Below are 13,436 nucleotides of genomic sequence, written 5' to 3'. Positions count from 1 at the left end.
CTTTCCTGTGGCAGCACCGTGCACCACTGCAGATGGTGGAGGGTGTGGTACGGTGATCCAGACTGACTAGTGCAGAAGGGTGTCTTCTCCATGCTAGGGGCTGGTTTGGTTATGACCCTGAGCTGGAGTGCCTGTGTGTCCATGTGTCTGGGTCTTACATTTTCCCTTTTTAGTTGAGTCTGGTCATCACTGAAGTGTTGCACACGTATGCCACGGTGTTACAACCCGTGAGTGGGTGTTGTCACATTAGTATCCACTGGTCTTCCTTGCTTGGCTTAGTTTCCTGAGCTGGTTGCAGTGAGCTTGCTGTTCTAATGCCCCACGCTCCTCAGCCCTGTCACCAGGGCCATCAGATCCTACATTTTATAGCACTTGGGTCCGCCTAGCTTTTCCTTAACAGTATACTGAGAGGTGGTTTATTGTGTTTTCAGTTTTGAGACCAAATCTTTACTTTGTTGCCTAGGGCAATCTGTTTTATTTGTTTGTTTTGTGAGACAGAGTTTTTCTGTGTAACAGCCCTGACTGTCCTGGAACTCACTTTGTAGACCAGGCTTGCCTTGAACTCACAGAAATCCATCTGCCTCTGCTTTCTGAGTGGTGGCACCACCGGCCCGCAACCTAGGGCAGTCTTGAACTCCTAGGCTCAAGCAGTTTTTCTGACTCAGCCTCCTATGTGGATGGAACTGCAGACATGGGCCATCACACCTTGTCTTAGCAATGTGGATTTAATTAAAGCCAGGTATGGTTGTACAGGCCTATAATCCCAACACTTGGGATATGGAGACAGATCAAGAGTTCCAGGCCAGGATGGAACTCCCAGCACTGGGGAGGCAGAGGCACACAGATTTCTGAGGGGAGGTCAGGGCAGCCTGGTCTACATAGTGAGTTCCAAGACAGTCAGGGCTACACAGAGAAACCTTGTCTTTTTTGTCTGTTTGTTTATTTGTTTGAGACAGGGTTTCTCTGTGTATCTTTGGCTGTCCTAGAACTTGCTCTGTAGAGAAACCCTATCTTGAAATCCTCTTCCCTCTTCCCCCTCCAAAAAGATAGTGTTTCTGGCCAGGCTGGGCTACATTCATCTGTTGAAAGGCATCTTGGGAAGTGTCTTTGGAAATAGCAGTCTGCTATGGCCGTGGTAGGCCATTCATTGAAATCCAAGGCCCTAGGGAAAGCTTGGATAAGCTTGGACCCCTCCTCCTTCCTCTAGACTCCTGCCCAGGCGTGTTTGCTCTGCATCTTTGTCCTTGGTTTGCTGGGGTGGGTTCATGTTTCTCCTTTCCTTCCACATCTTGGCCCTTTTCTTAAAGACAAACATGGGCCCATTGCTGTCCCCCAGCCTGTCAGGGTATACAGGTCTCCAGAGAGGCCAAGAACCAGTGGTAAACCAGGGATGATAGAGATACTCAGATTCACAGGTTCTGAGGACTGAGGTGACCTCAGTGGTCCTGACCCAGGTCAAGGGTACTGGCTCACCTTCTCCCCTCCTGTCTCCTGACCCCAGTCCCACCAGCAGTACTCTTCATCACACAACGCGCCCCTGCCCAAGAAGTCCTACTCCAAGATGGATAGCAAGGGCTACAGCATGTACGAGGACTATGAGAATGAGCAGTATGGGGAGTATGAGGGGGATGAAGAGGAGGACATGGGCAAGGAAGACTATGACGACTTCACCAAAGAGCTGAACCAGTACCGGCGTGCCAAGGAGGGCAGCCGGGGCCGAGGTGAGCCCTTCCCTTCCTGCCCTTCCCGGTGCTTCTCCTTGGCCAGTGTTGCTGTTGGGAGTGGAAATTTGCAGAGTCAGGGAGATCCCAGCAGCCACCCTGTATTGAGCTTCGTATCTAAGAGAGCCAGGCAGAGATGGCCGAAGTGCACAGAAGCTGTACACTCGGGGATAAGGACTAGGGACAACCTTGGGACAAAGGCGCAGAGCAGGGCAGCTAGTGTCTCTCCTCTGGGCCAGAGGGGGGATAGCTGGTGGCCCAGCTCTGCCCACTTCCAGGCTTGGGCTGTCCATCACCTGACTGACCGTTTTGTTCATCTCTGAACTTTGTACTTCAGGAAGCTGGTGAACTTGTGGCTGGAGGCCTAAGGGAAGATGGGGGGAAGGGCATAACAACTCAGGCGATCTTCTAAAGCCAGAACAGACAACAGCTGGAGGAGGCTTCTAAAGTCTGCCAGCTCAGCTTCTTAGACTTATGATCCAGGTTATTGTTAAAAGTGGCTGTCCATGGTTGCTCTGGGAGCAGGCTCTGCTTTGTGGAGACCACAGACTAGCGTCCCCCAGGGGATGCAGTGGGCCACCCCACATCAGTACAGTGAGAGGAACCAGGTCACACTTGTTTATTACTGTCTTCTCAGTCTTACCAGAATCTATAATAGACACCAAGACAATCCCTCTCTGCTCTCCCTAAGTCGTTAAAATCTGGTATGAATCTCCCAGTTGGACTAGCAACATGTCCTGGCTTTTTAGCCACATAGGGCTGGTGGCTGCTGTCTTGGACAGTGCAACCATGAGCAGAAAGGCATCAGGAGGCCAGCTAGTGAGTGCAGGAGTTGCTGTGTGTCCAGGGTGCCCAGTGAGCCCCACGTGAGGCTCACTATCTCAATCACTCCACAGGTAGCCGAGGCCGGGGCAGGGGCTACAGGGGCCGTGGAAGCCGAGGAGGATCTCGAGGCCGAGGAATGGGCAGGGGCAGCCGAGGCCGGGGCAGAGGCTCTGTGGGAGAGCACCCAGAGGATGAAGAAGACTTGTACGAGGAGGAGATGGAAGTAAGGTTTTCCGTAGCTCTTGGGATGTAATGTGACTAGCAGGCTCCCTGGGCTGCAAGTACTGCGGGGGGTGGGGTGGGGGGCACTGGGAGACTAAGGTAGGAGGACTTGTTGGTATCCCAAAGGAAAGGCTTTGATACAGGCACACACATGTTTAAAAGGTTCCTTTTGGGAAGAAAAGAGAAAAAACTTGAGTGGCTGAAGCAGGAAAGGCACCAGATGGTAAACTACAGAAACTCTGACCTGAGCAGGGTTTCTCTGAGCGTCTTCTAGAAAGTCTTCTGCCTCTTGAGGCAGGCACGGGAGGAGTGTGCAGAACACATGCCGTTCTGTCCTGCCTTCTAAGTCCATGTTGAAGTCGCACTGCTGCCCCCGGTGCCCAGAGGCCCCGTGCTTGGCTCTGCCCAGTGGTGTAAGAGTTTGAAGTGAGAAGGCCGCAAGGGTGGGGCTGGGCCTCCCCACCCCCAGGAAGCCGCTCAGTGTGGGTCAGCATTGTCGCCTGCGTAACTCTTCTGCCCTGTCCTCTTGGATTTAGTATGGAGAGAGCGAGGAGCCCATGGGAGATGATGATTACGATGAATACTCCAAGGAGCTGAACCAGTACCGCAGGTCCAAGGACGGCCGAGGCCGAGGTGGGCAAGGGCGCTGCGGGGACAGGCCGCCTGGGCTTCAGCAGCTGCTGGGCTTAGCATGGGAAGTCCAATCCCTTCTCTCCTTCTCCACAGGGTTAAGTCGAGGCCGAGGCCGGGGTTCCAGAGGAGGTCGAGGGAAGGGGATGGGCCGGGGCCGAGGTCGAGGCGGCCGAGGGGGAATGAACAAGGGCGGGATGAACGATGACGAAGACTTCTACGATGACGACATGGGCGTGAGTACAAGCTTGTGATCCGATGCGGATTTTGTTTGTTTCTCATTTCATTTTCCTGTGGATGGGTGTTTTGCCTGGATGCCTGGGTCTGGGCTGCAAGTGTGTCCTTGGTGCCTACAGAGGCAGGACAAGGGCATGGAGTTATAGACAGTTTGGAATGGCCATGTGGTAGTTGGAATTGAACCTGGGTCTTCTGGAAGAACAGCCAAATTTTTTTTTGTTATTGTTTTGTTTTGTTGTTGTTGTCTTTTTTGAGTTAGGGTTTTTCTGTGTAGTCCTGGAATTCGTTTTGTAGACCAGGCTGGCCTTGAACTCAGAGATCTGCTGAGCAGGCAGTTCTTTTTTTTTGTTTTCTGAGACAGGGTTTCTCTGTGTAGTTTTGGTGCCTGTCCTGGATCTCTCTGTGTAGGCCAGGCTGGCCTCGAACTCACAGAGATCTGCCTGGCTCTGCCTCCCAAGTGCTGGGATTAAAGGCGTGCGCCACCACAGTCCGGCAAGCAGCCAGTTCTTAATGCTCTTAATCAGTGAGCTCTCTAGTCCCTGTGATCTGATGTTTTAACCAAGGCTACTTTGGGGATTTTTGATACTGTTTTCTAATGAGCCATTCTCCTAAACTTGATCTGTCCTGTTTCCATCAGGCCCTTACCCGGGGGCTGAGCAGTGTTTACCAGTTCCCTAGAGGGATGCCCTGTTGATAGGCCCTCTGTTTAAAACCACACTTTAGCAGTACTTGCAGCCATCTTGTTGAGTCTAAGGTGGAAAGGTTCTACATGATGCATCCCAGTGTTCCAGGAGAGTTTCCAGAAAGGCTTGCAGGCCCCTCTAGGAGTGGTGTGTCCTATGTGCACTTGGAGCTTGGGTGCCCAAGGTTTTCCGGTCTGAGTTCTGCATTGCATGTGGGTGACTGGAGTTGTCTGCACCTGTCCTGTTCTCCTGTGCACTTTATGTACTTCCCGTCTCTCTGCTTCTCTATTACTCCCAGGATGGCGGTGGTGGAAGCTACCGGCGGAGTGATCATGACAAGCCCCACCAGCAGTCTGACAAGAAAGGCAAAGTCATCTGCAAGTACTTCGTGGAGGGGCGATGCACTTGGGTAAGCAGCACCCTAGCACATGTGGCCCACACAGACGGGCTGCCACAGTGCACACTCTTGGGAAGAAGGGGAAAGATTGTATGATGGCCTGCCCTTCTGGGCACCTCTGGGTCCCAGGAGACATCTGGGCAGCCTGGAAGTCTCTGCTCATTTTTAGAAGTAAGAGGACTTAGAGCAAGCAAGATGATGTGTTGAGAGTGTGAGTTGGTAGAACTTTTTATCTAGTCTCTAGAGTCTCCCATGAATCTACAAGGATTAATCTGTTCTGATTATACTGTTGAATCTCAGGGTGTAGCCCTGGCTGTCCTGAAACTCCCTCTGTAGGCCAGTCTGGCCTTGAACTCACAGCGATCCACCTGCCTCTGCCTCCTGAGTGCTGGGATTGAGGGTGTGCGCCACCAGCCTGTCCTGGAGAAGAATTATTAAAGACTCCAGGCAGAATCGGCCTCACTTCAGAGTTGTGCAAGAGACAAGTGTGGTCACTTAGTTAGGACAATTGGCCTGTGACTGTGATACAAAGGCCTCAGCAGGTGGCACATAGACCTGAGGGTACTGCTCCCGTAGAACTTAGAAAGAGATAGACATTTCAAACAGACACGTTGTGTATAAAACAGTCCTTATTACTCTCAGTTTTAACTCCACTAATTTCAACACATACATGTTTGTCACTCAGCATGTCAGAGACTTCAAAGTTACCACTTGGTCAGTGGCCCTCTGGGGACCTAGAGTCTTTCATACTTAAACATGTGGCATTTGGCTGGGTGTGGGGGGAGCACACAGCTTTAATCCCAGCACCTGGGTGGCAGAGGCAGGAAGGTCTCTGTAGAGTTTGAGGCCAACTTGGTCTACAGAGCAAGTTCCAAAACAGTTAGGGCTACACAGAGAAACCCTGTCTCAAAAAAGAAAAGTTGGAGTAAGTACCTGCTTTTTGCCAGGTGTGTGGTTTAAGCCTTTAATCCCAGCACCGGTGTACAGAGGCAGGCAGGTTTACATGTCAAGTTATAGGCATAGTGAGATCTTGTCTCACAAGATAAAAATCTATTTTAATTCAGAAAGTGTCCTGCCTGGAAGCTTTTACCTGTGTTTTATTGGCTAGATAAAAAAAAGGGAAGCTGGGAAATGGGGTATGTTTAGCCAGACAGTCTTCCTCAGATAAAACGGATTCAGTTAGGAAGGACAATACATGGGACAGCTTAGGTGGTGAGTGTTTGTTGCCAGACAGCAGATGGTATGGAACAGAGTAGATGGAGAGGAAGGGAAGAGATGGCCAGATCTGGGCCTTTGCAGAAGGACCCAGGGCAGGCTGGGGAGCTGGTACTGGGTTGGGAAGCAGCATTTGGGAGCCTCCTTTTCCCTATGGTATGTTCTTGTCTGTGGTCCCTCTGTAGACAGAAGTGAATCAGAACTCACTTCCCCGACTCACTCTTCCTGCTTCTCTTCCAGGGAGACCACTGCAATTTCAGCCACGACATCGAACTGCCGAAGAAGCGAGAGCTGTGCAAGTTTTACATCACGGGGTTCTGTGCCCGGGCTGAGAACTGCCCCTACATGCATGATATCCTGTCTGCCCTGTGCTGCTGCCCCTGGGGCCTCAAGCAGGCTGCCTCCCTTCTGCCCTCCTTACCCACACACATCCTTCTCCGTCCCTCAGCAGGCTGCCTCCCTTCTGCCCCCCTTACCCACACACATCCTTCTCCGTCCCCTCTTCTGTCAGGGTCTGAGGACCTTGTTCAAGGCCAGCTCTGCAGGCCAGAACTTGCTCTGGAGTAAAGCGGTGTCGAGAAAGAAAGGCACCTGGTCTTGGGTCAGCTGCCAGCCACGGCACAGCTTCCTGAGTTGGTCACCTCACTCCAGAACAAAGTGGGTGGAAAGGGGGTTGCTTGTGCTTTGGGGTGGGTTCTGAGAGGAAGCATTTACCTTAATGAGTTGTGAACGTGACTTTCCCTGTAAGTTATACCACACCACTGGGAACTGCATCAATGGTGACGACTGCATGTTCTCCCATGACCCGCTGACCGAGGAGACACGAGAACTCTTAGATAAGGTAATGTCTGGGGCGGCACAGGGGCAAGGCTGAGAAAGCCCAGCTCCACTCAGTGGGCACAGGCTCTGCGGGATCAGAGCCCCAGTTGCACCCATCTGGGCTAAGCCTTTGTTGGGGCAAACAGCTGGGTTCCTTCCTACAGGAGACGTGGGGGTCACCTTGTGGTGTTGTGTAGAGAGGGATGCACCGAGTGGAAATGTCAGTGTCTCTAGTTACAGGGACTCATCCAGAGAAGGGAGGGGACCAGGATCTCACAAACCAGGTGCCATTTGACATTCACCTTGGTGTCTGTTGTTCTTCCTCAGATCAGCACAGGTGGTGGGGATGCTTGCTTTGCCCATTCCTTGTCAGAGCCTATTAGCCTAGGGATGATTAGCATCCAGTCACTTCAGGGTGTAATCAGTGGCCTTTGAAAGGACCTGCAGTGTCTGATTGAGGGCCGCCCCCTGCTGGAGGTTCAGTGCTCACACTCAAGCAGGAGCCCAGTCCTGCCCTCTTGGGTTGGTTTAGTTTTTCTTACAGGTTTGTTTTGATTTTTTTAAAGTTTGGTTGAGGCAGTTGTTTTTTGTTCATTCATTCATTCATTCATGGTTTTTTGAAACATGGTCTTTTTATGTAGTCCTGGCCATCCTAGAGCTCACTATGTAGACTAGGATGTCCTCAAACTCAGAGACTCTTCTCCCTCCCTAGTGCTGGCATTAAAGGTGTGCACCACTGTATCTGGCTATGTTATTTAAATTTTTATTACTTTTTATGTCTTTTTCTTTCTCTCCCTTTTTTTGTTTGTTTGTTTGTTGGTTGCTTTTGGCAGTTTTGCTATGTGGCCCAGGCCGACCTCTTCATTTCTCCCTCCTACTCTTCTCGGTGCTAAGTATGCAGGTGTAGACGCCAAGGTTCACTTGCTGAATTTTGGTTTGGTTTGCTTTGGTTTGGTTTGGTTTGGTTTGCTTTGGTTTGTGTGTGTGTGTGTGTGTGTGTGTGTGTGTGTGTGTGTGTGTGTGTGTTTGAGACAGGGTTTCTCTGTGTAGCTTTGGAGCCTATCCTGCAACTTACTCTGTAGCCCAGGCTGGCCTCGAACTCACAGAGATCCGCCTGGCTCTGCCTCCCAAATGTTGGATTAAAGGTGTGTGCCACCACTCCCGGGCCCTTTTTTTTTTTTTTAAATGGAAAAAATGTTTTGAAATTAATTTAGAAATAGAAAACCTCTTAAAAGGAGAGAAAAAAGACAAAGTATACAGGCAAATTTTTACTTCATGATCTTCTCACTACCTCATTTGTTTACCAGTTCCCACGATGAGAGAATACTCAGCCACTCATGATAATGTTCTTAATAGGGATATAGATCAATTTCACAAAGAAGCCAATTAATCTCAAGATAGCAAGTCCTATTGCTGTTGCCATGGCAATATTCTGGAATTCTTTTCTATCCGGTTTGGTGTATCTTTCAACCAGTCCGATTGAGTTCTTTGCAAACTGCCAGCTTGCCTCAACAAATCGCATTCCCTGGTCCATGACTGCTGGATGGATAGATGGATGGCAGTTTGAGAAGTTGGAGACTGCTTTCTTAGGTGTCGAGTTGCGCTAGAGCATAAAACCTAAGCATCCTGGGGAGCTGGAGAGATGGCTCAGAGGTTAAGAGCACTGACTGCTCTTCCAGAAGTCCTGAGTTCAATTCCCAGCAACCACACGGTGGCTCACAACCATCTGTAACAAGATCTGGTGCCCTCTTCTGGCCTGTAGGCATACATGCTGTATATATAATAAATAAATAAATCTAAAAAAAAAAAAAGAAAGAAAGGTTTTAAAAAAAAAAAAAAAAAAACCTAAGCATCCTGCAAGTGTGCACATGTGTCCCTGTCCTCCCCATGGTGGCAGTGCTGCAGCCATTCTGAGGTGGACCCCATGATCCTCCTGTCTCAGCTCCCAAGTGCAGGGATTACAAGCAAGAACCACCATATTCCTGCCCAGCATTTCTGTGGGTGTTAACCGACAGGTAGATGTGTGTCTCCTCTGCACAGTTTAGACACACAGGAATTCTCAGGAGCTGGGCTCCCTCTGTCTTTTCCTATAAATGCCCTACCCCAACTCTTCCTTTGCAACTGTCTATATGGTTTCTGTCTCTATGGTTTACTCTTTTAGGGACTCATAGGGATGGGAGCAGGGAGTAACTCAGTGGTCAAGCCTGTGCTTCCCGTGCAGAAGGCCCTGGGTTTGATCCCTGCCATCACAGGAGAAAAACAAGTGATTTCTAGGTAGAACTGTACAGTAAGCAGGCTAGGGATGTGTGTGAGCCATAATGCACTTGCCATATACTCACAGCATTGTGGGCCTCTGCAGTTCAGTGCTGTTGGCCGCAGAGAGGAATTCCTCAGCCGATGGCTAAGTTTGTTGATCCAGTCATTGCTTGAAGTATATTTGTATACCTCCAGTTTAGGCAAAAGCTTAGAATTTGTAAACAACTACCTTGTTTATTTGTGTATGCAAGCATGATTTTGTGTGTGGGTGTGTGGGGGGAGTTTTGAGGCAGGTTTTCTCTGTATCTCTTACTGTCCTGGAACTCAATCCGTAGACCAGGCTGACCTTTTATCTATAGAGATCAGCCTGTCTCTGCCTCCAGAATGCTGGAATTAAAGATCTGTGCCACCTCTCCTGGGTGGTGACTGTCATTTTCACATAGGTGACAGACTTGGAAATCCTTCAGAATACCAGCATCAGATCTCCTGAAATGTTTGGGGACACAGCTGGGCACTAGAAGTCATGTTGAACAAGAGCCTGTTAGTAGTGGTCATTGCTAGTAGCTAGGCCATGTATGGAAAGGCTGCAAGGGAGTGTAGGGACAGATATTTGTATGCTCCCTCCATCTGTGCTGAAATGGCTGATAGGTAGTTTGTGTTCTATCCTCTGGTCATTTTCTCATGTGTGTTTTGCATGTTCATGTCATTGGGCTCAGATTGGTGTAGTGGGTGGCTGTTTGTGCCATGTCCTGAAGCATCACCGCTAGTGAGGCAGCTGTAGCTGCAGGTACCTGTCCTTTGGGTGTGGCCGCCAGGGACCCTATAGACCTAGGATGTACGTATATGCCCTCTCTACCTATGGAGTTTGGATGCTGAGACAGACCAGGGCAAAGCTCACCAGAGAACAGCTTAGACCTTGCCTCACCCTTCCAAGATCCTGCTACAATCCCTTATTTCTGTCTTGTGAGTTAACCCCCAAATAAATTCTTTTGATCATTAAGCTAATTCCATAGATTAATAGCAATCTAATCACATTGGATTAGAAGACCAGGTTAGGAATGGACTCAAGCATCCTTCTTAGGCTATGTTGTGGAAGACACGTATGAAGGCAGAAGCCAAGCTGTAGGGCTGCCTGAGAAAGGTTATATGTTCATGGTAGAGGGCATGTCTAAGGGTGCTGAGCTGGGTGCCAGTAAGACTGCTTTGATCTAGTTCCTTACCTGACAGTACCTGCTAGGGTTGATCCCCAGGCCTATCCTGACTGGTAGCTGTCTGTTAAGGATATTGGCCAGGTTTTCACACTTGCTCATTGGTAGTAGAGTGGTGTCAAGTGTTTTGGACCCTTGCTGGGCAAGTCTGTCTCAGGACACCGGGGGCCTGTGGACAGACACTGTGATAGGAAGCATGGCAGTGAGGGAAGGCTGCCTTCAAACTTGAGATCTTCGTGCTTCAGCATCCCCGGGCTAAGATTACAATGTGTACCACTATGCCCTGTTGAAGATGGGTGAATTTAGGCCCTGTGCTCTAAAGGCCCTCTGCAGACTTGCGTTTTAGGGTTTTTCTCAGAAAATTCAGTCTGACTTGGTGGAGCCTTCTGATGGGACTTCCTTTGCGCCCACAGATGCTGGCTGATGACGCAGAAGCAGGGGCTGAGGACGAGAAGGAGGTGGAAGAGCTGAAGAAGCAGGGCATCAACCCCTTGCCCAAGCCACCTCCTGGTGTGGGGCTCCTGCCCACCCCTCCAAGGCCCCCTGGGCCCCCAGCTCCTACCTCTCCTAATGGCAGGCCCATGCAGGGTGGCCCTCCTCCCCCACCACCACCCCCTCCTCCACCTCCTGGCCCTCCTCAAATGGCCCTGCCGGCACATGAGCCACTGTCCCCACAGCAGCTACAGCAGGACATGTACAACAAGAAGATCCCTTCTTTGTTTGAGATTGTGGTGCGGCCCACAGGGCAGCTAGCAGAGAAGTTGGGTGTGAGGTGAGTATATGCCCACAGAAGCACAGGAGCATGACCTGGTAGGGCCCTACCCTCTCTGAAGCTGTCAGATTCTATTTGGGCCCTTGGCCTTAGGTTTGAAGTGAGCACTGTGGGTATCCTGGGCTGGGCGCCACTACCTTTCCTCAGCAGCTTCCTCACAAGTATCATTTCCTCCTCTAGGTTCCCTGGACCTGGTGGACCCTCAGGGCCAATGGGTCCTGGCCCCAACATGGGACCCCCAGGGCCAATGGGGGGACCCATGCATCCTGACATGCACCCTGATATGCATCCTGACATGCACCCAGATATGCACCCTGATATGCATCCTGACATGCACCCTGACATGCACCCCGACATGCATCCCGACATGCCCATGGGTCCTGGCATGAACCCTGGCCCTCCCATGGGTCCTGGTGGCCCCCCGATGATGCCCTATGGTCCTGGAGACTCCCCACACTCGGGAATGATGCCTCCCATCCCGCCAGTCCAGAACTTCTATGAGAACTTCTACCCGCAGCAAGAAGGCATGGAAATGGAGCCGGGGCTCGTTGGGGATACAGGTATGTAAACACTGGCTGGGCTGCAGAGCTGGGCTCACCAAGGTGGGATGGTGGGCAGAAATGGCTTTTTCTTCCTGGTTCAAGTCTGAAAGCCACATTCCAGTCCCATTCCTGTCCCGTGGGTGTTTTCAGTGTTGTGGGACCCTTTGCCTTATGGGAGCAGAGGGACTCCTGTGTGTGTTGTCAGTGTAGGAAGCTCTGTCGTAGTGCCTGGTGTCACTCAGAAGCAAGGCGAGAATGCCTTAGGAAGCTGTGCTCATGCAAGTGCCCTAGACAAGGCAGTGCTGGGCTTGGTGACTGCCTGCCTGGCCCAGTGACTGGACAGGTTCCTTCCCCTCTCTGCTGTGCGGTTAACAACTTCAGTGTCCCACAGTCAGGGCTGGATGTTGTGGGTGGTAGTAGGAGATTCCTTGCAGCCTCTGAAAGGGGAAGGGACCCAGCTCACAGTGAGTGTGCTCTGTCCTTGCCGTGCTTGCATCCTAGAGAAGGAAGAGAGGATGCTAAGATGAGAGGAATTAGGCGGCCCGTTTGAGCATTAGCCGTTGTAGAGAATAGCGTGGGACAATGAGAGTGGTGGGAGACAGCCAAGGCCCAACGGGGACAGTCAGCTGGACCTTCTCTGAGAAGGTGGCCAGGTACCACAGCTGGCCAGCTTGTCTGAGGAGAGCAGAAATGACTATGCTGTAAAGGAAAGGTGTGTGTCGCCTGGCAGTAGTGGCCTTGCCTGCTCTACAGAACAGTGTGGGGGGCGGGGGGCATGGGACATGCATTCCTGTGCTTCCCAGCATCCAGGAGGCTGAGGCTGAGGCTGAGGCTGGAGGATCGCTTGGAGTTCTGGACCAGCCCAGGATACAGTGAGACTGCCAAACAACCATAACAGTGGAGGAAATTTCCAAGCTTCCATGGAGTTGCTTACAACAGATGTGCCAAATGGCGGCAGGGAGATAGCCAAGAGTACAGAGACAGGTCACGTGTTTTGGACATGGCACTCTGGAGCCAGTGTGACCTGTATGTGCTGTGTAGGGCTGAAAGGAGCAGCTTGAAGGATGGGTCCGAGGATCGGCAGACCCTAACTGGAGCTCAGGCTGGTCTGTTGGATGGGAAGATGACTACTGCCTCGGGCCGTGCGCCTGAGCAGCCGTAGTGTATGCACGGCACATGCTCCGGAGTAGGGCTTTAGGAGATGCTGGGAAAGGCAGGCTCCCAAGAGTGAGGTACTAGTGCCCGGCCTCCATTAGTTGGCTTGTTGATGGTGGGTATCTACAGTGAAAGTGAGCTTTGTCATGTGAGTTCCAGGAGCCACCCTTAGAGCACAGAGCTGCCGTGGTTTCCACACACCTCTGTGGCCTTCTTATAATGGGTGTTCTGTGGAGATGGAGCCTCAGCCTTTGTCCCCAGCTCTAGTGCCTATAGCAGCATAAATTAAGTCTCCTTAGGCTCACACACTGACCTGGAAGGAGGCCTCCTACCACTATGTATGAACATGAGCAGTGTGCACACGAGGGAGGGCTAGGTTGACATGAGTTGACCACTGTGTATATTGGGGCAGAGAATCACTGGAACTTGAGATCACCATTTCAGCTAGTCTAGCTGGCTAGATCTAGGGATACCCTGTCTGCTTCCCAAGCACTGGCATTACAGGCCATTGCCATACATGCCTTGCCTTGCTTTATGTCTGTGTTGGGGATCCAGTTGTGTGGTGGTAGCCCACTGAACCATCGTGCCAGTCCCCAATTTTTCAATTTAAACTATTTAAAATACCAGACTGACGTTCTTGGTAGCATGGACTACATCTCTGATGCTCAGTATATTGCCCCAGCTGGATAAGAGTCATCGTCACATGGGGAAGGGGCAGAGTGGACTCTTGACAAACCCTGTCCTGGGCCCTCTG

General features: G+C 51.1%; 2 protein-coding genes across 2 annotated transcripts in view; one reads left to right on the top strand and one right to left on the bottom strand.

The window, feature by feature from the left end:
- Positions 1-13,436, top strand: part of Zc3h4 (zinc finger CCCH-type containing 4) — a 37,047-nt gene that overhangs the window by 17,916 nt on the left and 5,695 nt on the right. Inside the window, 9 exon segments of the mRNA XM_059281227.1 lie at positions 1,502-1,721; positions 2,618-2,769; positions 3,305-3,401; positions 3,495-3,634; positions 4,617-4,727; positions 6,171-6,282; positions 6,662-6,771; positions 10,627-10,985; positions 11,166-11,545. Coding sequence (XP_059137210.1) covers positions 1,502-1,721; positions 2,618-2,769; positions 3,305-3,401; positions 3,495-3,634; positions 4,617-4,727; positions 6,171-6,282; positions 6,662-6,771; positions 10,627-10,985; positions 11,166-11,545 — 1,681 coding nt within the window.
- LOC131925854 (protein transport protein Sec61 subunit gamma-like) lies at positions 8,077-8,283 on the bottom strand. The gene has a single exon (XM_059281240.1). It carries the CDS (start codon positions 8,281-8,283, stop codon positions 8,077-8,079), a length of 207 nt encoding a protein of 68 aa, XP_059137223.1.

Source organism: Peromyscus eremicus, chromosome 1 (genome assembly GCF_949786415.1).
Source record: "Peromyscus eremicus chromosome 1, PerEre_H2_v1, whole genome shotgun sequence".
In the NCBI taxonomy this organism is placed as follows: Eukaryota; Metazoa; Chordata; class Mammalia; order Rodentia; family Cricetidae; genus Peromyscus; species Peromyscus eremicus.
This window is presented reverse-complemented; position numbering and strand designations above follow the sequence as displayed.

Bases quoted from the DNA above. Each gene is read 5' to 3' on its own strand.
- LOC131925854 (XM_059281240.1), bottom strand. From the start codon at position 8,283: ATGGACCAGGGAATGCGATTTGTTGAGGCAAGCTGGCAGTTTGCAAAG.